At 38.1% G+C, this 26,733-nt stretch overlaps 1 protein-coding gene across 1 annotated transcript in view; it reads right to left on the bottom strand.

The window, feature by feature from the left end:
- Window positions 1-4,871: 4,871 nt before the first annotated feature.
- MLIP (muscular LMNA interacting protein) overlaps window positions 4,872-26,733 on the bottom strand; it is a gene marked incomplete at its 3' end in the record, with an annotated part of 157,447 nt that continues 135,585 nt past the window's right edge. Inside the window, exons 13-15 of the mRNA XM_080700067.1 lie at window positions 15,044-15,097; window positions 5,714-5,754; window positions 4,872-4,950 (exon numbers count right to left, since the gene is read on the bottom strand). Of these exons, the coding sequence (XP_080556193.1) occupies window positions 4,872-4,950; window positions 5,714-5,754; window positions 15,044-15,097 (174 nt within the window). The remainder of the gene's footprint in view (window positions 4,951-5,713; window positions 5,755-15,043; window positions 15,098-26,733) is intronic.

Genomic DNA, 26,733 nt, shown 5'->3' on the forward strand with positions numbered 1-26,733 from the left:
TAAATAAATAAAATAAAATAAAATAAAATAAAGCCGGGCGTGGTGGTGCACGCTTGTAATCCCAGCATTCGGGAGGCTGAGACAGGAGGATCACAGTCTGCGGACAGCGTGAGCTACTTAGTGAGGCCCTCCACAACTTAGTGAGACCCTGTTTCAAAATAAAGAATGTAAAACAGGGCAGGGGGTGTATCTCAGAGGTCGAATGCCCTTGGGATCCATCCCCAGACCTGCAAAAATATAAATAAAAACATAAAAAGTAAAAAATAAAATAAAAGCAACTCAGCTGTGTCCCAAAAGTAGAGTTGGCAAAATCTCTGGAATTCTTCCTCCTCTGAAAGGATTAACCTGTTCAAATGTAATACATCCTAAAACTTGTAAAAAATATTTTCCAGTCCCATAAACATCATTATCTGAACCTTTGCCTCTCTATGCATTCTCTGTAAAACATGTTCATAGATCACTATTGTATAGGGATTTTCTTCTTCTTCTTTTGTTTCTTTTTAGTTGAGTCTTCCACTGGTTTTATTTTAGAGATTTTCTGCAGTATTTTTGAATGAATCTGTATACCTCTCCTAAATTATTCTTTCCCCCTTTCCTTCCTTCCTTCTTTTTTTCATTTTTTTCTTCCTCTTTCTCCCTCCCTTTCTCCTTCCCTTTTTCCTTTCTTCTCTCCCTTTCTCCTTCCCTTTCTCCTTCCCTTTTTCCTTTCTTCTCTCTCTTTTTCTCCCTATTATTTATGATGCTTCCTTTGCCTATTATGTAGTAGCAATATCTACCTTCAAATTTTTCAGTAAAGGAAAATCTAAGCACAGGTGCTTAGGTGATGTTGAGTAAATGTAAATTCAAAGAGCAAATTATAAAATTTTTATAAAAAGAATTAAAATGGGCTAGAGTATAAAATAATAAAGAAAATTTCTTTCTAGTCAAATATGGATAACACACTCTAAATAATTAAGAAAGTGTGTCTGTGTGTATGTGTGTATTTCTTGTATTACTTAGGATTGAATCCATAGGAATTCTACCTCTGAGTTACCCCCAGTTTTTTTTATTTTTCAATAGGATGTCATTAAATTGATGAGAGCTTCGATAAGTTGCTGTGGCTGGCCTCTAACCTGAGATTCTCCTGCCTCAGCCTCCCATATTATAGGCAAGAAGATAATATAATGTTCAATTTTATAATATATCACAGAAAAAATATAAAGTCTCCAAAATATGATATATATTTTATATAAATTCATAGATATTTCCTCATTGCTAATTGATTTTCCTAAGGCCTCTGGTCTTCATTTAAGCAAAATGATCTTTCCTTCTTACAAACTAACTTATTCTCTCCTAAGTTGATTTAGTTTCTAAAAGATATAGGTTTTAAATGTAGTCCAGTTGAAGAAAGATTTTTTATTCCCATTCTTACTTGCAATATTCTGTTTACAGGGTATATGACATTCTGGGAATATCCCTTTGCTACTTAAGCTTTTAATTAGCTCTTTATTCCTGTGCTTTACTTCAAAAAATATAATGAACAATATTCAATAAGTTACCCATTTTCCTCAAATTAAAGTTTCATAATAAAATAATGGGTCCTATTGGACATGTATAATGAAAAAATTTTTAAATAAAAAAGAGGCTTTACAAAGAAGCAAGACATAGCAACATCAAGGTTAATAGTCAAGCCTTAGAACAACCACTCCAGTTTCCTTTCCTCTAAGTTGAATTAACTCTGACGCATGTACATTTGCCTTCCATTCTCCAGTGACTCAGTGGAAATGAAGCCTAACTGCCCATCTATTAAGTGGCTTTATTATGAATTCTCCATTAGTTCCTTTCCTTTCGTAGCTTACTTCCTCACTCTTTTATCAGTAATTTTCCTATGATCAGCTCCCAAATAACTACATACACTAAATCCTTGTCCTGGAGTCAGCTTCCTAGAGAACCAGATACAGACCCAGCCTCATTATCTATCTAGCCCACACTACATTTTCTCACCTCTTTCCTTCTCAGAAACATCCATTGTTCTCCAAGATCTTGGAACACTGCATGCTAGACTCATCAAACCCCAGAGCAGCTAATCCTCCATGTTCTATGCTTTCCCACAGCCAACACTTCTCTTTGGTCTTCACACTCTGAAGAGTCTAATCTTTGCTAAGAAACTGAACAAATAAAGTAGAATATGATGTTCAGATACAGCTTTTTATTTAACTGACATAGTAGGAAATAAAAAGACCCTGTTGTAGGTTTATCATTCACTAATTTGGTAAGTCAGCCAAAGAACTCTTCAGGCTTCAAGTACTCGCCAATGGAATGAAGGAATAATTCTTGAGTGACAACTTTAGTTAGAATTTGAAAACTCAGGGTGACTAGAACACCACATGCAAACAACCTCTCCATTTCAAGAGTTGTCTTCAATGATGGTGTAGCTTAACATTTCAAAGCTTGGACAGTCAAAGGTGGAGAAGATATTGAGGACATAAGATTCCCTAATGCATTTCTGCTAGCAATAAAAATGGACACAGTCACACTAGATAGGAATATGGGAGGATTTAGTGAAATAAAGTGCACGTACACTTTTGTACTAAACAATTTTTTTTTTTTTTTTTTGGTGGTGGTACTGGGATTCCTGGAAACCCTCTACCTCCGGGCTACACTCCAAGACCTATTTTATATATTTTTTTTAATTTGGAAACAGGGTCTCTTAAGTCAGCAAGGCTGGCTTCGAGCCTATGTGATCCTCCTGTCTCTGCCTCCCAAGCGTGGGGATTACAAGCGTGCACCACCATGCCCGGCTGTACTAAACAATTCTAATCTTGAGTATGTATTCCAGAGAAATTCTTACCAAGTTCCACAAGGGGGCACACGCTCAGATATGCAGCCTGCAGGTCTGCAGTATAGAGAACCTGAGAAACCAAGACTGTGCAGGGGGGTGGGTGAAATGTGGTGTGACCCCGCCATGCAGCTGTGAGGAAAGAGCCCACTAGACATCTACAGAGAAATCTCTAGAGAGCTTAAAATCATGATGCTGAGTGGAAGAAACAAATAGCATAAGTATCATTTACATTTATTACATATATATGCAGTCAAAACAATGCACATATTCAAAATACATATAAGCAAAAGACAAACATTTGGCACACATGAGTGCATGCCTGTAGTAGGCGAAAGGATGATAGAAAATGTTTTAAATAATATTAACAGGCAAATAAACATAAACTGATTGACAACTGTACTGGGGAGTGTGTTCAGCTCAGCCTTTTACAATGAATGAATGAATGAATGAATGAATGAACTAATGAATGAATGAATGAACTAATGCTTACTAAAATGCATCCGTCTTAGAACCAGATGACCTGGATTTCAGTTCTGCTGTCACCACTCACTAGCTTGATTGACCATTTGGAAGAGCCTTCATTGCGAACAACAAATGTTGATGATAATGTTACCTCCCTAATAAGATCATTGCAAAAAAGTAAATGGAATTCGTGGAAAGCTCTTCGTTTGGTACCTCGTGTATAGGAAGAACACAGTGGATGTTAAAGGTCATGTTTAGTAACCAAAAGTGATGTTTCACACAATTTAACTGGTTGGTGAAGTAGTTGTTTGGGGGCAGAAGATGAGCAGAGAGTTTTACTAAGGCTCCTTTGCCTTTCGGATGCCAATGGGGGAGATGAGAAGAATTTTTTATTTTCAGGTACCAACTGATGGCTGATAATGGAACATTCTAAATTAGATACTGGTGAATGAAGGAGCCCAGGGGGGCGGGCTCAGAGCTGGGACCACAGGGAACTGGAGCTATGAATAAGGTAGACATAAACAAGAGTTCACAGTTCAAAATGGCTATGGATTCTTACCAGGTGGGCGCTGTCCTGGGCTTCCCAGACAGGCAGAAGGAGGAAGCCAGGAGAGGAGAATAAAAACTTCAACTGTGCTGAGGATGACAACTAGGCCCAAACAGAACGGGGCCGATACAGCGGGCCTCTGCAGGCTTCTTACTGGCTCCTGGGACTGACATGACTGTATGGGTTTCCTCCTGGTTTTTCCTGTTTCCAAGATTATGAGGACAAACTGACTCTGAAGTAGCCTTTGGGAGGTTCTGATGGTGGCAGGCAGAGAGACAGTTATTCGAGACACTCCAGCAAGGTCATACTCATCACCCTGGGCGGTCCCTGGCACAGACTGTCCCAACAGCACAGAAGCCCACATGCACAGAAAAGTAACCGATGCTACTGGAAACACTAATTTTCTCATGTTCGCGGTTTTCCCCATTGGACCCCTGAAAGCAGGCAGAGACTCTTGTCAAATGTTCTTGTTCAAGTCAGACATGGCAGTGCACACCTGTAATCCTAGTTCTGGGGAAGCCGAAACATAGGTTCCAGGATAGCCTCGGTGAGAAGTGAGGCTATCAGCAACCTACTTTGACCCTGTTTCAAACTAAAAAATAAAATTGGGCTAGGAGTATAGCTGGGAGGTAGAATCCCCTGGTTTCACTCTTCAGTGAACAAACAAAATGTTGTTATTCTTTTTTTTTCCCCTTAAATATGTAAAAAGTGAACCAAAAGCAATAAAATCTGAGTCCATTGGTAATATATGCATTAAATAAAACTAAAGGTGAAAAAACCATCGCAGCCATTCTCCTATTTAGCCATGATTCTTCTTTATTTGCCTGCTAACTGTAGGGGAGGGTAATACGTATTGCTGTCAGCTTAACAGAAGGCATTAAAGTTTTGATTAGTGGTGCAAGCAGCTGAAGGTAAATCTCTCCTAGGCTGTGTTTAGCAGAGAAATGTGATGCTATCCACCTGCAGCAAACTTTTGTCTTCTTTTTTTTAAGTTGCTCTGCTGCAGAAGTTCATAAAGGGAGTGGGAAAAAAAAATAAGAGTTAAGTCGAGCGGGTGTTTAGCACCGGCATCCCAAAAAACTCCAGCAGCTGCGCCTTTGCTTCTGCTCCAACTTCATTGCTACAAAGAGAGAGAGAGAGAAATACCATGTTAATAGAGAAAAATTGTATAATTGGGCATAGTAAAAGCAGTTTATTGTAGGAAAATATGGGTTAATCCCTTCAGTTGTTGCTTTTTTGTTACATGAGAAATGGCACAATAAAGACACGTAGCTATTCCTCACGTCAGACTGAGCTCTTAAGGCTGTCAGGACAGTGCCCGAGAAGGATCATGAGGGATTTGAGGGATGGGTGCCGTCTTTACCAAAAGCACTGCTCTGTCCACCCGCAACCACTCAGCCTCCACGTACTTGGCTGTTACCTTCCTTTTTCTCTGTCACTGACTCCATCATTCCTAAAGTGCAACATCCGGACTAAGGAAGTAAAGTGAATGGGGTTGGATTAAGGCCCAGCTTTTGCATTTGCAATATGGACCATTACAAAAGATACAGACAGCAGAGGACCTTTGATTTCTTTTTTTTCTTCATATATTGATTTTCATGGCTTTATAACATTGCTCTGTAGCAGAGGAGTGACCCCAACACACACACTCTCTCTCTCTCTCTCTCTCTCTCTCTCTCTCTCTCTCTCTCTCTCATTTGATCTCTTTGTGTTCCTGAGAGAATTAGACTGTCTGGAACAGATAAGATAAACTGAACCAAGTGGAGACCATGTTTGCCACTGTGAAGTCAAATTACACAAAAGAAAGTATAAAAGATATGAGGCAAGAAGGGAAATTTGTTTCTAAAACACGAGTGTGCTAGAGCACTGTGAAAGGAGGTTACCAATGTATTTCCAGGTGCCAAGCCATGGCCGACGGTGGACCCTTCCAACATGGTAAGCGGGGAGAAAAGAGGAGTTTAAATGGAAGATACATAAAGATGGATGCTGTAGGCAGGCCTATGACATATATATATATATATATATATATATATATATATATATATATATATATATATATATTTGAAGCCGGGCCTGGTGGCGCACTCTTGTAATCCCATCATTTGAGAGGCTGAAACAAGAGGATCACTGATCACTTGACTACTTATTGAAGCCCTTTGCAACTCAGTGAGACCCTGTTTCAAAATAAAGAATAAAAAATAGGCCGGGTGTGGTGGTGCACGCTGGTAATCCCCGCGCTTGGAAGGCAGAGACAGGAGGATGGTGCAGGTTCGAAGTCAGCGACGCTGGCTTAAGAGACCCTGTTTCCAAATAAAAAAAGATGTAAAAATGGGTCTGGGAGTGTAGCCCGGAGGTAGAAAGGCTTCCAGGAACCCCAGTACCACCAAAAAAAAAAAAAAAAATAGGGCTAAGGGTATAGCTTGGAGGTAAAATAAATGCCCTCGGGTTTAAGCCTCAGTTCTAAAAAAATAAATAAATATAAATAAAATAGTAGACTAACTGCTCTCTTCATTTCTTTTCAAATACAATATTTTATAATTATAAGGATAATTAAGCCAGGTTAAGGTAGAATATGCTGATAACCTTCTGTTTCCATGCTAGTAGGCTGAGCCTGGTGTCCCAGCACTCACTGACTCCACTGGCTGATCAAAGTGGCATTTGCCACCATGGTTTAGCAGTATTTGGTAATGATATATTTTGATATATCAGGTACAGTCATCATTTTAGAAATACTGTGAAGTTTTTATTTTTTGCCAATCTCAATATAGGTGAAGAGTCAAATCACTTTAGAGAAACAAAGGTAAACACTTAAGAAAACTGAAGACCACTAAATAAATAAATATATTCTTACCTTCAGACTAGCACTCTGGAAATCAAGGGTCAGTGTTTTTTGCCAACTGAACACACTTATTTCAGTTTTCAGAAAATATAAAAAAGTACTTAAGACATTTTGAAAGTCATAATTCTGAATAGAGTCAAATTCCAAAATCTTTTTTGTTTACAGTTAACGTTGGTTAATAAGTAAGGGTAATCTTGTGAAACTTTAAGCCAGTACTACAGAAAGCTTTTTTTAAAGAATGTGCTGTGTAAATTGGTTTTTTATTTCCTTTTAATGCAAAACCAACTATTCATAGTCTTTCCTGCCCAAGAAAATCAAAGTTATCTACATATTTGTTCTTGCAAATATGAAAGCAGATCTCCATAGTAAAAAGCCATTTCCAGAATATATATACATATATCAATTATTAAATGTGATTTTTTCCGAAAGATTTAAATGTATTTTACACAAGTATCTATTAACTTTGGTAATAAAACTTAAGATCTCGTATTGGAATTTATTATCCATAAGCCAGGTGCTATAAATTATTCAGTAATTAAGGTACTATAAAATATAGTATGATTGATTAAAAAAATGCAGGTATAATGAACTCTAGCGAGGGTCAACATTGAATCTGGGGTCAAACCACCTAACCTCTAGAAGAACTGAGTTCCGAATAGATATTAACCCTGAATTTATTGTTTTGTTTCTCCTGAAAATCTAGAAGATAGTATTTCTAAACTATCACAGCAGAGTCTACTAACACCTGCTCCGATTTATGGCTCCCTCCAGTACAGAATTTAACTTTAATCCATTGATTAGCTATTTCAGAGTCAGACTTTTTCAGATTTTAGTGCTAGAACTTGCCAACCACATATAATGACAAATGGAAATTCGAACATAAGAGTTTCATTTTCTCTGTTGAATACAAGGTAAGAAATCTACCCTTCTCCCTTTTTTATAGAGTATTTGCTTATAAAACTTATTACCGCAAGTACTTTTTCTTTCCTTTAAAGTGTATATAAATTATTTTGAAAATTAGATGGACCTTTGATCAGACCTAAAAAAAAGTCTTCCCCAAGGCTTTATGAGCCGTCTCTTTCAAATGTAAATATCCAAGAAACATAACAACTCAATCTCTTAGTTCCCAGAGCACATAAGACCCTCACTCCTATTGATGCCCGGCTCTAAGTTATGGACTACCTCCAGTCCCAAAGTTCCTTTGGGACTGGAGGTTCCTTTCCGTAACACCAGACACAGATGGTCTCCCAAATACCAGGTGAATTTAGAATGAACTATGTGTTGTAAATGGTGCATCAATCCTCTTACTTGAGAACACATTGAATTATTATTTATTTTTATTATTTATTTTTATTTATTATTATTTATTTAATTTTGAGAACACATGCATATCAGATTATATTTGTTTGTCTTTCTGAAGAATGAGATTTCTTCCTGAGTTTGAGTTTTCAGTCTCTTGGTGGATTGCCTATGAAAAACATCGCATTCTGGTTTGATGCTTATTAAATGATAAAAAATGGTTTTCTTTGCTTATTCATTTTGAAAGAGGGCTTCTGGATTGGCAGAAAGATTCACTGTTTTTGTAGTTGTTAGTTATAGTTTGCCAACACAGACTGGGTGCTTATAACAGATAAAAGAAAAAAAAAACGACAGGAAGGTCATCTAGATGGGTCCCTTGCTGTCAAACTTGAAGATAAAAATATCTTTCTGGATGAGTGGGCAAGGTGGCTCTCCATTCAAGTCTTGCATTAGGTGTCTTTATTTATGTAAGATAATTTTATACTGGCTCTCTGTCCAATTGTCTATCAAAGTGTATGAATCTTGTTTTAAGCATCAAATAGTAATCCAGATTCTAGGTTCTTGCTTCAGATTACAACTTTGAACTCTTGACAATTCCAGTTTATCAAAGCTTGAGAGTGTGTGTGTGTGTGGCATTTTACCTCCCAGTTAAATCCTAAGCCCTATTTTTATTTTTATTTTGAAACAGGGTCTTACAAGGTTGATGAGAGTCTCACTATTTACTGAGGCTGTCGTCCAGCCTGTGATCTTCGTGCCTCAGCCTCCCAAGTACTAGGATAACAGGAGTTCACCACTTCAGCCAAAGCTTAATTTGGGGAGTATTTTTGGCAACTTGCCTGAAGACACTAGAGTAGGCCATGGTTCCTGGTAATTGTATTTTTACCCTTGAATCAAACTAAAAAGTGAGGTAAGCTTCTGTGAAACACTCCCTTATTTTCTCTTTTCTATGTCCTCATCTAAAGAATAAAGACATCAAAACGGGCCACCTGTTTTATAAGCTTAGTACCTTAGACATCAACAAAGGTTCTGAAATAGTCAAAGTAAAAATGAACATAAGAAGTTTATACGCTGCCAAGTATCCAATCAGTCAGTGTCAACTTGCTATCAAAACTATAATCTTGACAACCTTTGAACATTTATCAAAAATCTGCAAAGAGAAGGAATAGGAGAACAGGAGAAGAATTTGCCTCCTATGAGTTTTGTGGGCAGCTGGTGAATGATTAGCTCGCGATCTGTGTTAATAACAAGTGAATCTGAGAGGTCATGATCAAATACCTCTGACCATGTTTTGGGAAATCAATTTACCCTCAAATCGAGAACAAAATAACTTTATCTAGCAGGTGATGGGAAGAGAGAAGGTCTGTTCATATCTTACTGTCCAATATGACTTTCACAATTAATCCTCTAGGAAAAGAAGTGGGTGGCAAAGTATTTGTGAATCAAAGAATCCAGACGTTGCCGGGCGTGGTGGCGCACGCTTGTAATCCCTGCGCTTGGGAGGCGGAGACAGGAGGATGGCGCAAGTTTGAAGCCAGCCTCGCTGGCTTAAGAGACCCTGTTTCGAAATAAAAATATAAAAATATAGGTCTGGGAGTGTAGCCCGGAGGTAGAAGAGCTTCCAGGAACACACACACACAAAGAATCCAGACCTTGTGTTGAAGTCACAGGACATAATAAATACCATCAAATAATTGTTGCTACTAAAATCCTTTAAGTAATTTCATTCCGAAACTGTTTATCTAGGACAGGAAGTATGGTCTTCCTGCATTGTGTTAAACATTGACCTATTTGGTGATCACTGCACTGGTGTGACACTGGAAATTTATGAAAGTGGCCTTCTTTGCCAATTGTCAAATTTATGATTTAGGAGTTTATCTCTTCACGTGTCAATGTATCAGTGGTCAAGTATTTTGTGTGTATGAATCATATGAAGAACAAATCAAGCATCGGTTGGGATGCCCTGAGCCCCCACGCTCAGCTTGCACCGATTTTTTTTTTTTTTTTTTTTTTTTTGCCCAGCCCAATCTGAGGAGCACTCAAGCCTTGTGTATGGAATGTCAGGAAAACAGAAAGTATCAGGTTCTAACAAGGACATCAAAATAAAGAAAAGAGCTCTTGATATTAACTCACCACAAATTAAAGTATGTGTCCTAACTTTATACCACTGGACAAGACTATATAACGCCAGTTTTTTGTAACTGAACACGTTCGCCGAGACTATTGTGTGTGTGTGTGTGTGTGTGTGTGTGTGTGTGTGTGTGTGTGTGTGTGTTACAAGGGATGGAACCCAGGGACATTCTCCCTCCGAGCTACACCCCTCAGCCCTATTTTTTTTCATTCTTAATTTTGAAACAGGGTCTCACTGAGTTACAAAGGGCCTCACTAAGTAGTTGAGGCTGTCCATTAACCATGATCCTCCTGTCTCAGCCTCCGGAATTGATGGGATTATAAGCATGCACCACAATGCCCAGCTCGCTGAGACTATTTTTAAAATTATCCTCTTGCCTTTACTTTTTTTCCAAAATTAATAGCTGATTTGATTGACCTTCCAACACTACCAGTGAAGGAGGAGCAATGCACATTTGAGTCACCTGGAGAAATTTTAAAGCAGGTCAGTGGTCTTTGCTCACCACTAGACATCCTCCAATCCCTTCACCTGGAGCCAATCCCTGACATTGGTTCTTTGTTCAGGTCAGTCCAGGTGGCTCCAGGGTTCAGCCAGATATAGCCCCAAGCCAGACAAGTACAATTGTTCTTTTGAGTTTGTTCCTTTAAAAAGAACTTTGAAAATCATCTGAGTTATAAAAGCAACTGTTGATTTAATTAGACCAATCTGAGCTCTATCCGTACTTAAATAGATCACTGAATAACGGTAGTTGCCCACAAATTGCATGAATGGATTCAAGAAATGAGAGTCTAATGATAAAGCAAGGCAAACTTTAGGAAATGAAAAAAAAAGTGGGAAACGAATTCAAGCAAGGCTTCTCCCTAATTCCTTATTCTCACTGAGTCACTGAAATAATTTATTCATCTAGGCAAGAATTGCTTGTCTTAAGGTCATATTGTTATATTGTAGGTAAATAAATAACAGAGAAACTTTTTGGGGGAAATATATGGACCTATATTTTAGTCTGACTACATATCATACGGAGTTATATAAAGCTGTTAAATTGCACCAAAACTTTTCCAATATCTTAAGAAATAAAATATAGCATACTTGAAGCACAAAAGACTTTTCCCTTATTGTTTCTTCTAAAACTAATAGTTTCTGTCTCTCACAATGTTAAACTTTAGCTTCTTCTTATGAAATTTTTATGCTCCCCAAACCTGATTTGAAATAATTTTATTGCAACAGGGTTGTAATAATTGATGTAAAAAATTCAAATACTACATCTACTCTGTTTTCTTTGACAACACAAAGTCTTTCACATTATTTAGTATCCTTAGCATGGAAAAGTTCTCAATTCTGCACTTACTATTATCTGAACCGAGTACTTTTGTTATTTAAATGACGAGCTGATTTTTTCTTATTATCTAGAAACATAATTGTGTAGTTATAACCTATGTGAACAAGAATCAACATGAGTGTCTTTTAAATAAAGACATTTGATTGTTAGTTTTTATATTCATTGGAAAAGTGCAAAAATCTACTCAACCATTTTCTTGTTTTTGACTCTGTAGGTTTGTCCAATTTTTTACTTTTATACATTTTGCCACCTTTATTATGAGAGGGCTAACAACACATCTGACAAATAATTAATATCCTAAATATGTAAAATTATTTTACAACTCATTAAAAGTATCAGCATAACAGTAGATAGATGCATAACATAATGCAAACAGAAAAATAGATAAAATAAAATAAAAATTAGAGAATAAAGAATTTCAAAATGCAAATTAACATATAAATAACTTCCCTTGTAAACTGGCAAATATTTGAAAATATGGTATTAAAAAGGTGAAAGACCTATGGATAGACAGAGAGTGCTTAATCACCAGCTCCAGGCTGTGAGATCTGGATTTAATTTCTGATTGTGTAGACATTTCCCAGCTACTGACTTTAGGCAAAAGACTGATTTTCTTCAGCCTCAGTTTCCTTATCTGTAAAATCAGAATAATACAATGATTTCATTTAGAATATTTTGTGAAGATTAAAATAGAGTACACAGTGCTATTTTAACACACTGCAAGTTCTCAATAAATGTGCAATGACATTAACCCTCGATGAGGACAAGAGGACTTAGAGGCAGAGTATGGAGACATACTCCTGCTTGGATGAATTGCTGTAACTTCTCAGAAGAGAAATGTGTCGATCAACGTTGAAAAGTCTACCACACCCACATGTCCAGGCTCACAAAACCGGTATCAGGCTTTTATCGCGTGTGTGTGTGTGTGTGTGTGTGTGGCAGTGGGGACTGAACCCAGGGACATTCTACCTCCAAGATACACTCTCAGTCCATTTTTTTTTATTTTGAAATAGGGTATAATTTGCTGAGGGTCTCACTAGATTGCTGAGGCTGGCCTCGAACCTGCAATCCTCCTGTCTCAGCTTCTCGTGTATTGGGATTACACGTGTTCACCATCACATTCAGCTGGCTATTATCTTAAAAATGTAAGAGAGGTGGTCCCAGAGTATTAATTATAGCTGTTCATAATACACCTTTATATTTTAGGCTGTTATAGCAAAAAGCCACATTGGTCTTGCTTGATAGAATCTTTAAAATGTGGATAAATATGGATGCCAATTCATGAACAGCATATAATATCTCCTAAGTTGTGAAAAATACTCCTCGGAGATGAAAATTAGCATCTTATTTGAAATTTTATTATTTCTGCTTCCTCTGTTTTATGATTGTTTTTCTAAACTTGGAGAAAGCAATATTAAGTAGATTTCATTTGAGAATGTATCTAAAGTGAATATGTGAGCTCACCCACTCTCTTCTTAAACAGGTTGGGAGGGGGGAGAGGAAAATTCCCTAATGTACATGATGTACACTCACATACATATCAAAGTCAACCACTGGGCCGAGATGGCGCCTAGGCTTGTTGCCAGCGTTGACTCAAGATGGCGCCTAGGCTTGCTGCCAAGTCATAAGACTCACAAGATTGACGTCTCCTTGAGCATGTGCAGTGTGTCATATTACGTGCCTGCAGGATGATCAATGACGCAGCGCCTCGTGCTACCACCAGCCTGCCTATGAGAGGGTTAGAAATGTGCATGCCCTGGCTGTGAGAAGTTTGGGGTTGGTAGGGTAAAAGAGGGAGGGGTTATGATGCTGATATATATTTGCTTGCTGTACGCATTTAAGAGAAGAAGCATTAAAGAGGAAGCATCATCAACAGACTCGGCGTTTGTGTGTTCTTTCCCAGGGCTCTGCAGGACGGAGCCTTAGGGACGCGACACACAAAGCCAAACATTACAAGGGGAAAGAGAGAAGGAATGGAGAAGGTGGTGGGGCGTGCTAAATGAGTGGCATATGCATGTATGCCTCTACCATCTTGTACCCCATTACGATGTATCACTACAATTCTCCAATGAAAAAATTTACAAAGAAAGTTCTATGCATATAAAAAAAAGAGAAGTCCTGCTGGGAATGTTCTTATAATCCCAGAACTTGGGAAACTGAGATAGGAGGATTGCAGGTTCAAGGACAGCCTCAGCAAGTAGTGAGACTCTCATCACCCTAACGTGATCCTGTTTTGAAATAAAAATAAAATAAGGCTGGGGGTGTAGCTCAAAAGTAAGATTCCTCTGTGTTCAGTCCCCAGTACTATGAGGGAAGGAGGAAGGGAGAGAGAGAGAGAGATCGCTCCTTTACAATTCACTTTGGCTTCTCACATTTTCTTTCTTTGAAAGGATGTAAAAGGTAAAAATACTGTTTAATTATCTTTCTATTAATGAATACAAAATTAAATCTTACAGCATTTTTCCATATATGGCATATCACTTGTAAAAATTAAAGGAAAGTTTTTAAAATTTATTTTGTGCTGGGCATGGTGGTGCACGCTTGTAATTCCCGCGCTTGGGAGGCGGAGACAGGAGGATCGCGCTGGTTCAGAGCCAGCCTCTCTAGCTTAGGAGACCCTGTTTTCAAATACAAAAAAAATATTTTAAAAAAGATAGGTATGGTAGTGTAGCCCAGCGGTAGAAGGGCTTCCAGGAACCCCAGTACCACCACCAAAAAAAAAATTAAAGTATTTTGGGCCGGGCATGGTGGCACACGCTTGTAATACCAGCATTTGGGAGGCTGAGACAAGGGGATCGTGGTCTGTGGACAGCCTCAGCTACTTAGACCATTTGCAATTCAGTGAGACCCAGTTTCAAAAAAAAAAAAAACACTAAAATTTATTTTGGTTTACCAGCTCAAAACATGAAAACGAATAAACATGGGCATGGAATTTAGAGGCTACAATGAAGGTGCTCAGAGAGTAAAGCAATCATCCTCCTATGAACTGAAACCGAGGTACCACTGCCACTGTGCCCCTGCCCAAAAACACAGCAGATAAAGTTACTGGGAATTTCCTGAACCCCTAAAGAAAGAAGGCAATCCTAGTTTCACCTGTGAAGTTGCAGAGAAAATCACAAAGACAACATCTAGTACAGGAAGATGGTTTGTGGTCAAGGTACTATGCACCTAGGGAGCTCTGGTACCACCTTCAACATGGGGAAGCAGCCTGGATGGACTATTATAGGGTAAGATGCTTCCAAGCAACACAGTGGGCCAGGTAGCCATCATCATTGTTTCTTTCAAAATAACCACAATTATAGTCAGGTACAGTGGGTGCACATCTATAAGTCTCTATTGGGACGCCGAGACAGGAGGATTGCAAGTTTGAAAGCCTTAGCAATTTAGTAAGAACCTCAGCAACTTAGGGAGGCCCTATTTCAAAATAAAATATTAAATAGGGCTGGGGGTATATCTCAGAGACAAAATGTCCCTGAGTTCCATCCCCAGTACCCTCTTTCAAATAACCATGACTCTGTTGATAATTAAAATAAAAAAGATTGTCTTATTTCTATTACCTATATTATATAGAAATGGGTAACTAGACGCCAACTGTGTCTTACATTTACCTCTTTGGAATCATGAGTTTCATGTTCAGGAATAGCCACCATTGGATGACTCAGCTTCACAGAAAAAGTGCCCCGGATGTGATCAGGAGTAGAGGTGAAGAGAAACAGATGTTTAAATGTAATTTAAGTAGATAAATAATGACATAAATATATTATTGCAGATAATAGTAGATTCTACCAACTGTAAATATTAAGATCCGATTGTCATTAAAGTCCTGGAAGATATTTTGCCAGATTGTGAGTGCTTTGAGCTAAAGACCACATCTTTCTTAGTTTGGTGTCCCACGATAACTCTAACAGGGCTTAGCATATAGCATAGACTGTTGTTAAACATTTATTGAGTGAATGACACACTAAAGAACTTCACAGAAAGGAACCCAAACTATGTTTCAACCCTAACAAATTGACCCCTAATAAAAAATTCAAAAACAACAAATCATGTTCAGACCCACCCAGTAAATGTAGATGCATCTAGATATAATATGCACTTACTGGGAACATAAAATGTGGCATATTGTTGTGAATATTAATAATCTCAATACACAAAAACTTCACAAACATTGTAACCCCACCAGTTGATGTTAATATTATTACACAATTTACAACATAAAGACAGCCTAAGAGAAAGGAGGTTCTTTCCTTGTGTGGAATTTTTATTATTCCAAGGTGTTCTAGGCACTACGCCTATGCTTAAGCTGATTAAACTTATAAGAGAAGAAAGCTGTCAATACACAAGAAAGAGACGAGCTGAAGCAGAAAGAGAAGGGAAGAGCAGTAATTTGTAATGAAACATGTTTATCCCTTTTTGATATTTACCTCTCCCTGCTCCAGCTTTAGGGTAACGAAATGACCTGGTTTGCCAGAAAGACTTCTTATTTCTGCTTTTGTCCTGGGCGAATTAACCTCTGGAAATAACTGAACTCCTCTCACTTTCAACAAAATCATGTTTTGGGCAATAGATTAATGGGACTGTGACTAACTCCAAATTCTCCTGAGTAATGTAAAGGAATCTAACAGTTTAAACGTGGTTTTTATCCCTGTCTGCTGAGGAAGCCAAGAAGATCCTAGCCTGACATCTCCTCAGGCTTCCCTGGGTGAAAGCCGACTTTCAATAATAGAGCCTGCTTCTATTTAGAGTCCCAGGTTCACTAATCCCAGCTCTAACACTTTGTTCCTAACTATGAAATCCTCTGTGTATCACAGTATCAGGATTGCCCCTTGCCTCCCAAGACCATTCCTTTAAATATGCCCTTGCTCTAAATAGAAACAGTCAACTAGAGATCTAAATAGAACTTCGGGAAGCAGCTGGAAGCACCTGCTTTCTCCTCTTCATCATAGTCTCCTAAGAATCTAAGCAGGGTCTAGGATTAGACTGCTTAAAACTTCAAACCCAAGTAATTAATCCTGGACATAGCAGTCTTTACTATATCAAGGCTAAGAGAACAGTAGTTATATGTGTCACCAGTTTGTGCAAAGTCAAAATTTCATTCTTCTAATCATCTAATATAGAAATTTTTTCACAATATGAATCTTTATTTATTTACTTATTTATTATTTTTTATTGGTGCACTGTATTCATACATCATAATGGGATGAAAAACAAACTTTTGTAGACATACATGCACACATCGCCCAGTTAGCTCCTACCCGATCCCCACCCTTTACCCTCCCCATCCCTCCTTCCCATGCTTGGCTTAGTGGTTGACATCTAGTATTATAGCAATTTATCCAAAATTAACAATGATAATCTCACATAACAGTTTCATTTTTCTGATACCAAGCTTTTGATGACTTAAAGATAACATTTCAATATTTCTTTTTGCTTTCTTTCTCACCAGAGAATATTTTTTCTTTTTTTTTTAGAAGAAACTATCATATATATTTATATGTTTATTTTTCAGAAAAAAATCAATCCTAATATGGAATATGGACTCTAGATACCCAAGAGAATATTTTTTTCTTTTTCTAGGTGAAACTATAATACATTTACTTATTTTTCAGAAAAAAAATCTATCCTAATAAGGAATATGGATTCTAGATACCCAAAATGATCTTGAAAAAGAACAAAGCTAGAAGATGTATATTTTCTGAGTTCAAACCATATAAAGCTACAATAATTGAAACAGTGTAGTACTGTTATAAAGGCAGATATATAAACCATTGGAGTTAGATAAAACCCTAGAGATAAATTCTTCCATATATTGTTAAGTTATTTTTGACAAGGTTTCCATGAATATTTGGTGGAGGAAATACTAATCTTTTAACTAAATATTGTTGAAAAATAATAATTACATGAAAAAGAATAAAATTGGACCCTTACCTAATCCCATATACAAATATTAACTCAAAATAGATAAAAGACCTAAATATAAATCTTAAGACTATAAACTTTTAGAAGAAAATCTGGGTCATAAAACCTCACAACATTGAAATTGCAGTGATTTCTTGGATATGATTTCAATGGCACAGGCAATAAAAGGATAAACAAACTCCCTAAAAAATAAAAAAAAATATTGTATACCCAAAGACAATGTAAACAGAGTTAAAAGTTACTGATAGAATGGGATAAAATATTTCCAAATGCTATATCTGAAGGTATATTAATATTCCAACTAGAAATCCTAAAAATTAGCAATAATAAAAGCAAACAATACAATTTAGAGATAGGTAAAAGACTAACAAATAATGAATCTCCACAGATAACCAATCATAATTGTCTGTTGAATCGAAAATCGTGTTTCTCTAGTTCTGGTGTGTGTTACCTAATTCTTCTTTGTAGTTAATCTCCTTGAGTATTTTCTCTAGTGCTGGTTTTGAAGACATAAATTCCTTCAGTTTCTGTTTGTCATGGAAGCTTCTTATTTTTCCATCTAATTTGATAGAAAGTTTTGCTGGGTAGGAAATTTTTGGCTGGAAGTTGTTTTCTTTCAGAGTTTGGAATATGTTACTCCAAGCCCTTCTGGCTTTCATGACTTGGTTTGGGAAGTCTGGAGTGATTCTAATCGGTTTGCCTCTGAATGTCACTTGGCCCTTTGTTTTTGTTGCCTTGAAGATTCTCTGCTTGGTTTCCACATTGGTCATTTTGACAATTATGTGGCATGGGGATCCTCTTCTCTGATCCTGTCTAAAGGGAGTTCTATAAGTTTCCTGGACCTGTGTATCGACCTCTTGCTCTCTGTTTGGAAAATTTTCTGCTATTACTTCCTTGAAGAGATTGTTGATCCCTTTGGTTTCACCTTCTTTTCCCTCCTCTATTCCAATAATTCTTAGGTTAGCTCTCTTAAAATGGGCCCGTATTTCTTCAATGTCAGATTCCTGCTGTTGGATTTTTTTTCTAAATTAGAAATTATGCGTTCATTTTTGGAGTGATCATCTTCTAAGAGCGAGATTCTATTCTCCATGTGTTCTAATTGGTTGTTTGTGCTTTGAATTGAGGCCTTTACTTCATTAATTGCATCCTTTATCTCTTTTTGGCTCTCTCTGAATTCTTTTCAAAACACCTCTATTATTTCTACAGTTATTTTCCTGATTTGATCTTCTAGAAATCTCTGAATTTCTGTTTTATCAGGTTCTGATGTTGTGGGGTTGTGGGCATTAATTGCTCCAGTATTATTCCTCTTTCCCATGATTTCGGAAGTTTGTGCCTTCTCTGGGTTCTTCCCTTGGGTCACTATGACTTCACTTAAGGTGCTCTGGATCTCGAGTCTGTGGTATCTCAGACCCAACTACTCCTTTACTGGGTTGTATCGCAGAGTCTCAGACCCAGGGAGTCAATCGAGGCTGCTTTAGACCATGGGGGATGCCAGGTTGGGCATTTTCCTATGGTGTGATATCTCTGCCACCACCACTCCCCCACTGGGTCAAGTCCCTGAGAGTGCAGTACTGGGATTTCTCCTCTAGGGGCCGCAATTTGCCTCACTGTTGTTGAGTGTGCTGATGGAGCTGTAGTGGACTTGGTGAATTCGCTGCTGCTGCCGCCAGTGGCAATATGGCGCCACTCTAATATAGAAACTATCCTGAATTTTTATACTTTTATTGGTGCATTACAGTCTCACATCATAATGTAGCTCATAGTGATCGCTGACATCCATGCACACAGCACTTGTGGGCTTTCCCCAGGCTCCCTTCCCAATCCCCTGCTCCCCATAGAGGATATTAAGATTGGTATTCTCAATGAAAATGGTTCCTTCATTAATCCCCTTCTCATCCTCCCTTAGACCACCTCCCTCGCTCCACTGGAATTTTTTCTCCATTATCTAAAATCTCCCTTATTTCCCAATCACTTCCCACCTCCCGCATATGAGAGGTAATATATGGCCCTTCACTTCCTGTGACTGGTTAATCTCACTTAAAATAATGTTCTCCAGGTCCATCCAAATTTTAACTTTGGTGATAACCCCCAAAATATTTAACTGAGATTTGAAAAGTAGTTGTGTCATGTAATATCTATATTTATATCCCATTTATTCCTTTCAAAATGGATATTTATTCATTTAAATCTATTTCATTATCATCTTGAGTTTCAAAAAAACTGTGCATTGATCCTGTGCATGGTGGAACAAGCCTGTAATCCCAGTACTTGGGAAGCTGAAACAAGAGGATTGAAAGTTCAAGGTCAACCTGAGCAATTTTGCAAGACCCTGTTTTAAAATAAATTAAAGTAGGGTTGGCTGTGTCAGAGGTAGACACCCCACCCTGGGTTCAATCCCCAGTATCCCTCACACACACAACCTATATATTGATTATCCTAATCAACACAAGAGAACAGTAAATGACTGATCTTAAATAATTACTTAATCCCAAAGCATTTCTATTTGAAATGGCTTGCTTTTTTCTGGTTATGATCATTTAGCATAGTAGCTTTGCCTGTTTATTATCCCTAAGGTGACCCAAATGTGATATCAATGCCTTGTGAAGTTTATGAGTTTGGAGATAGTAATTTATTATGCACGTGCATGATAATGTAGCTGTATGTGTTTGCTCATTTGGTCTTCACAGAACTGGAGGAGATGATTGCAAGGATGAGTACACTAAAGCATGAAGGTAGAACAGGAACTAGTAAGTATGTGTGTGTGTGTGTGTGTGATGGGAGGAAACTGGGGTCTAAGACAGTTTCTAGAAACAGAACTCAGGAAGGAAATATGGTGGTAAGACAACCCTACGAAGATAGGCAAAGGGAGCTGGGAGGTGGAGAAGTAGGGTGTGCCACTCAGCCTCGGAAAAGCTAGGTAATAAAGCCAAGAGTGTCCCATTTAGGGACTAGAAGCCACTCAGGAGTAGCCGATGAAAACACAATAAAATACACTGGGGATTAGAGAAGGCTCAGAGCTTTATTCTCTCCAACAGTGAGAAGTCATTACGGTACTACAGATAAGAAAGGGACATATGTGATGTGAATTTCATTTTTGAAACTATTACCATGGCTGATGTGCAAAATATTGATGGCAAGTTTGAAAGAGAGAAGAAAAGAAAGCCCAAAGAAGGAGAAGGAGGAAGGGTCAAGGAAAGAGAGGAAGGGGAAGAATGTGAAAACAGTGCCTAAGGGAGTACAAGAGACTCCAGTTTTCCCAGTGACTCTTGTCCTCCTACTTTCTAGAATGAATAAAAAGAAGCAAGCAGATACACTGAATAGGGAAGAAAAGTTCAGAAGCATTGAAAAGAAGTAATGATGAATGCAGAGATCGAGTTAGTGCATGGGAAATGGAGATGTCAAGTAGGAGGTCAATAAACCATGGTATAAAAATCTGGCCACAGTCAGACTGGAAACAATAAAACAAAAACATTAAAATAAGCTTTATGTAGGCGAATGACTTGCTATCCAGAGAGGCACTGAATGCTGAAGGACAGAGATTCATCTAAGCCTGTTTACTTGGTGGCAAGTGTTCTTGAGAATAAATTGTTATTTTTCCTTAAAAAAGAAAAGGAAAAGTTACTAATTTTATCATCAGAGCATGATTCGACATAGAACAATGAATGTAGTGAAAAGCTCAGGTGAATTGAGAAACATCCTTCATGTGAGATGGAAAATCTAGTCCTATATATTGTTTGAGAGATTAATTCCACCTTTGCTCACTCCTCACTGTTGGGTTATGTTACGGATTGGGAGAATATGATTTGGGGAGACTGTTCTCCGAGAACACCTGCTAGGGTCCCGGACACACTTTTCCCCAACCCATAACAAAACCCAAAATGACCCCAAACAGAAAAAAAAACCCATGGATTCTTGTCCTAAGCTAAGAATAAATATGCATAGCTTGGACAGTTACTGAAGATTTAAAGAGGTTTATTAAAAAGATAGAAATACAAGATATAGTTACAGCCCTGTGCCCGAAAACGGGCCAGGGGGGCAATTCGAATGAAAATGCCAAAGAACTCCAGTTTACTGAGTGTCTTTATCCTGCCCAAGTCCAGGGCAGGTCCTTTGATCTATAGATATGTTAGCCCATATCTCTAGCCCCATCCATATCTCTAGCCCCATGTCCATTTCTCTGCTGCCTCCAGGCGGATTTGCCCTGGAAGGGGGAGGGGGGCTGCCCATCTCCGTCTAGTTTTATCCCCCAAGATGTGTGAAATTGTTTCTCCAGGATCTTGGATTTCCTCCCATCTCTGGCTCCAGATTTCTTCCTTCTCTTTAAAAATGTAAATTACAAGTCCCTCCTTTTTTTTTGCTAGCCCTGGCTTTCTTAGTATAAAAGATACATTTTTAAAATTGGAAATCTTTTCCAATACTGATACATTAATACATTTTAAAACCTCTTCCCAATACAAGTACAGATAATAAGTGATATTTTAATAAAACAGTTGATTTTTATTATTTTCTTGACTACAGCTACCACCAAACTAGCATAAACCCTTGTGAAAGGTTTGTTACCAGTATAAGGCTTTCTCAAAAATGTTTGTTTCTCCAACAAAAACAGAGACAAAATCTCCTCAAACCAACCACAGAGATGAGAGTCCAAAAACTCTTAGAGAAACGAAAATAGGCAAAATGTGGTCAAATTATTCAAGGCTTTATACTGTGCCTAGGAAGTGAAATTCAAACTCTGGCGTTTAGGGACACTTCTTACCTGAAGATGAAGTAGGTTTTCTTGCCTGCCAGGAACTCTGAAGTGGAGCCAGAGTTCCAGGAAGTTTTAACGTTTTAAAATCAAGGGAACACATTCTGAAATTTACTTCTTTGGGATTGCGGGCCGGGCGTGGTGGCTGGTGGCGCACGCCTGTAATTCCCGCGCTTGGGAGGCGGAGACTGGAGGATGGCGCTGGTTCGGAGCCAGCCTTGCTGGTTTAAGAGACCCTGTTTCCAAATAAAAAGTATAAAATAGGTCTGGGAGTGAGGCCCATCGGTAGAAGGGCTTCCAGGAACCCCAGTACCACCAAAAAAAAAAAAAAAAAAGAATTGCGTTTGTGTTTAACTACATCCTCCTCTAAACCTCCTTCAGACCATTTGTCTAAGAAATCGGTACCTTCTACTTCTGTCTCTGTATTGAGAAGGATGAACTATTCAAGTTGGAATATGAGATTCTTAAAAACATCTCTCAGAAGTAGACGTGAACAATTACTGTAGCATTATAAACATAAAATTTCTTATGTTTCACAAGTATATCATGATGAGATGATAAGCCACTGAAAATTCTGAATTATGGGCCTTCGTCTTTAGGTTTTATATACCCGGCATGGAGCCCGCAAAGCACAGAGGAGACATTGCATTCATATTAAATAAATTAATAAAAGAAATGATAAGTTAAAGAAATAAAGAGGGTTTGACAAATTAAAGGATGTTGAACTAGTGAAGAATTAGGAATTGTTTATTGCATTTCTATTTTTTTAATTTTTTTGTTTTTTTTTGCAGGTCTGGGGATGGAACCCAGGGCATTTGACCTCCGAGCTACACGCCCTGTGTTACGATTCTTGGACTGTGACCTCCGAGCTACACGCCCTGTGTTACGATTCTTGGACTGTGACTATTACCGTCTGGGAGAACTGTCCCCAGGAATCTTTGTTAGACCCCTGGGAACAATTCCCCAAAAAGTACAAAAAACAAAAAGTAAAAAGATAAAAAGCGCAGGTTCTTGTCCTGAGCTAAGGATAGATATGCAATAGCCTGGACTCTTGCTTAAGATTTAAAGGAGTTTATTAAAAAGATAGAAATACAGAAGACAGTTACAGCCCCATGCCATTCAGGAGTGGCCTGGAGGTGGTTTGAAGGAATTCACCAAAAATCCCTGGATGCAGTGTTCTTATCCTGACCAGGTCTGAGGCAGGCCCATTGATATGTAGATATCCCACCCTATCTCTAACCCAGGTATCCTGCTCTGTCTCTGACCCAACCAGACCCACCCCCTCTGGGGGAGGAGGGGCAGCTCTGTCTCCAGCACAGACCCCACACTTTTTGTTACACTCCAAAATGAGAGAGAGAGAGGGAGAGAGAGAGAGAGAGAGAGAGAGAGAGAGAGAGAGAGAGATGTTGACCTAAATATATTTTAAAGGACATGACAGGAAAACACAAGTACCTTAAATTTTTATGATTTAAAGTATAGAATCTATTTTGGGTGATGCCCATAGGTTTATAAATTTGTCTATCCCATCAACTCCCTGTGTGACCTGGAAAAAAATCACTTTGTATCTGGGCCTCGATTTCCTCATGTTAAAAATGGGGACCCCAAGTAGATATGTTCCAATTCCTCTTCTACTTGGCTATTTCATTGGTTCTGTGATCCTTAAGCAAACAACTATTGGTTGATAAATGATGTTGTCTCTAAATGAAAGTTCTTTTTGAAATTTCCTGTTCCCAGCCACAGCTGAGGGAGAAGTTATGCCCACAGGGATGGTAACAATGAACTCCCTGGAGACTATAACCTGGGATTCTTAATATCCATTATATGAACTTTTATAAACACGACTGAGCCTCAGGACATTCCTTTGAGCATCCCCCGAGCTGTACCATATGCTAAGTTGATGATACGTGTTCATTGATGTAGGTCACTCGATTGATATTCATGCTCATTGTTTTGTAAGCCCCCAGCATACTTGATGTTTCAATGCTGATCATTCTTATTACCATATTGAGTCTAAATTCTGAAAATGCCAGCGAGAAAGTAAATACATTTTCTGCTCTGGTCTTTGTAATGGATTTTCTGAGATATGACTGAAAACTTTCAAATCACACTGTCTTTATTCCCGGCCTTTCCTCTTTGATGCTAAGAGGCAAGAGACTCGGGACGTGTTAGGACTCCGTTCTCCAAAGATGGATTATTTATCTGTCTGCTCTACTTTCTGCCTGTTTAAAAACAAACACTATCGCCTTTTGCTTACTCACATCTTTTATCTAGAGATGTTTCTTTCTCAACTACAGGACCACTCCCCAGGGGATTAACCACACCACTCGGTTTCCTTTCAGTGCATGGCTCCCAGATTGCAATGAAAATACAGCAAAATCTATACTGCAACTCCATTTTCAGGTTCAGAATAAATTCCAGAAATCGAAATTGGAATCGACAAGGAAGCATCTTTTTTGGTTCTTTTTGTCTATCTTTTAAGGGTAAAATTAGCTGCTTGGTACAAAACATCATTTTCAACCATTTTTCAATATCACACTGGTGTAATACAATTAGAAACCAAATACCCACTTATTCACAAAAGGTAATGTTGACAAATTATTTTCTCTCTATTCTTTGTCTTCTATAGAGCACAAGGGGGTGTTTGAATTGTATTCCAGCGTGACACATAATCAAAAATAAATGGCTCTACATTAAGACTCTTAGTTTTATGTTTTCCAGTTCCTGCCTCTGCCCTATTCCCATATCAGCACTTTCTCATTGGCAGCCAATAACTTCCAAATGGAGAAAATTTACCCCAGAGCCCAGCACTGTGTCAACATCTATTAACTGATGTATCACAAGGATTTGGAAGAACATTAACAAATGGGAGCAAGTATGATGATGCTAGGTTCAAACTATGCCCCACCTAGACCCCTACCGGACCTCACTCTGCCCTCTGCTAATACTGCGCCCCTAGCGGCGGGCTGGGGGTGTGGTCGATGGAGACCGAAGTGGTTGAGGAGGGAGAAGATGGTAATAAGAGAGATGAGTTGAAGATCCAGTGTCTACTGGTAACTGCAGAGCTGCCTCCCCTGGTGCCTACTAGCATCGTCTTCCCGGTATTGGGTCCCATTAATCTCTATAGATAGTGTTTCAACTTATATTAAAGAAATAGGTAAGTCTTTATTATACTCTTACCATGTCCCTTAGATACCTTGAAATGCCCACTATATTCCTCTCCCCTCTCTTCCTGCCCTAACTATATTGTCCTGCCAGGCACTGTAATTTAGTTATAGATTGTGACCATTTCTGAGAGATCTAAGGGAATCTAAGACCTTCCTCTTTTAGTCCCAACCATACTATTTATAGAACCACAAACTAACAAACACGGTCATTTTTTAATCAAATTTCAAACCATAAAATAGGATAGTTGCTGATTACTACAAAGCCCATAGCAAAACTCTACACTGCCAGTAGTTTTCAGCAATTCCAAAGGGTTATATCTTAAAATGGGATTTCAAAATTAGAATACAATGCTCAAAATATTACCACATTTGTCTAAGATCTCATCTAGAATTTTATAAACTATTAAATTTTCATTTAAGCTCATGACTATGGAAGCTATTATCAGGAATGCAAGGTTTCAAACTAATTTATAAATAAAACCCTGCTTTAAAAACTTTCTTGCATCAAGGACTTAAGAAGAGAAAGAATGCAGGAGAGTGTTCCAAGAAATACAGGAAGGAAGGTTGATAAACATTTTGAATGTGTGGTTGCCATAAAACACACAAACAAAACCAAAACTGAAATACCATAGAAAATTTAAAAAATAAAATAACCACAACATGCAAGAGACAAACATCTAGAATTAGACTATACCAACACAATGGAAGGTCAAAAGGACTTATCTTGTGAAGAAGATACAGACATCGGTGTCACAATATGAATATGGGCTCTAAGTCAATGGTAGTCATAACAACAGGAAAGAATGAATAACATTCTAAACCAGTAAATTAAAATCCCATCTTTCCAGTGAATAGCTGGGAAGAAGAGAAATAAGAGTTTTGGGGAAAGTAAAATAATATGACAGAGTTAAGGTCATATACTTAGAAAATCCAATGTATTAAGAGAAAAATTGGCCGGGCATAGAGTGGCGCATGCCTGTAATGCCAGCAATCGGGAGGTAGAGATTGGAGGATCGTGGTTCAAGGACAGCTTCAGCTACTTAGTGAGGCTCTTTGCAACTCACTGAGACCCTGTTTCAAAATAAACAATAAAAAATAGGGCTGAGGGTATAGCTCAGAGGTACAAGTGCCCCTGGATTCCATCACCAGTACCGGAAAAAAATAAGTGAAATAATTTAAGACTAAAAATAAGTAAATAAACATTAGGGATTGGGGCCTTAGTGATACAGTATGTTTAGTACACACCAGGCCCTGGGTGCAAGTCATAACACACACAACACAGCAGAACACACACACATCAGAAAATACTAGCCAATAAGAGACACACAAACAAAAGTTATAGAAAGCTGGACATCAAAGGAGGAAAACAATTTATGTCTCCAATATGAACTGAAATGTGATTGGATAATCATCTCATCATTTGACAAAAGTATATCAAATAAAACAATATAAAGGATAAAATACATTA

This window comes from Muscardinus avellanarius (assembly GCF_963383645.1).
Source record: "Muscardinus avellanarius genome assembly, chromosome: 8".
Taxonomy (NCBI): Eukaryota; Metazoa; Chordata; class Mammalia; order Rodentia; family Gliridae; genus Muscardinus; species Muscardinus avellanarius.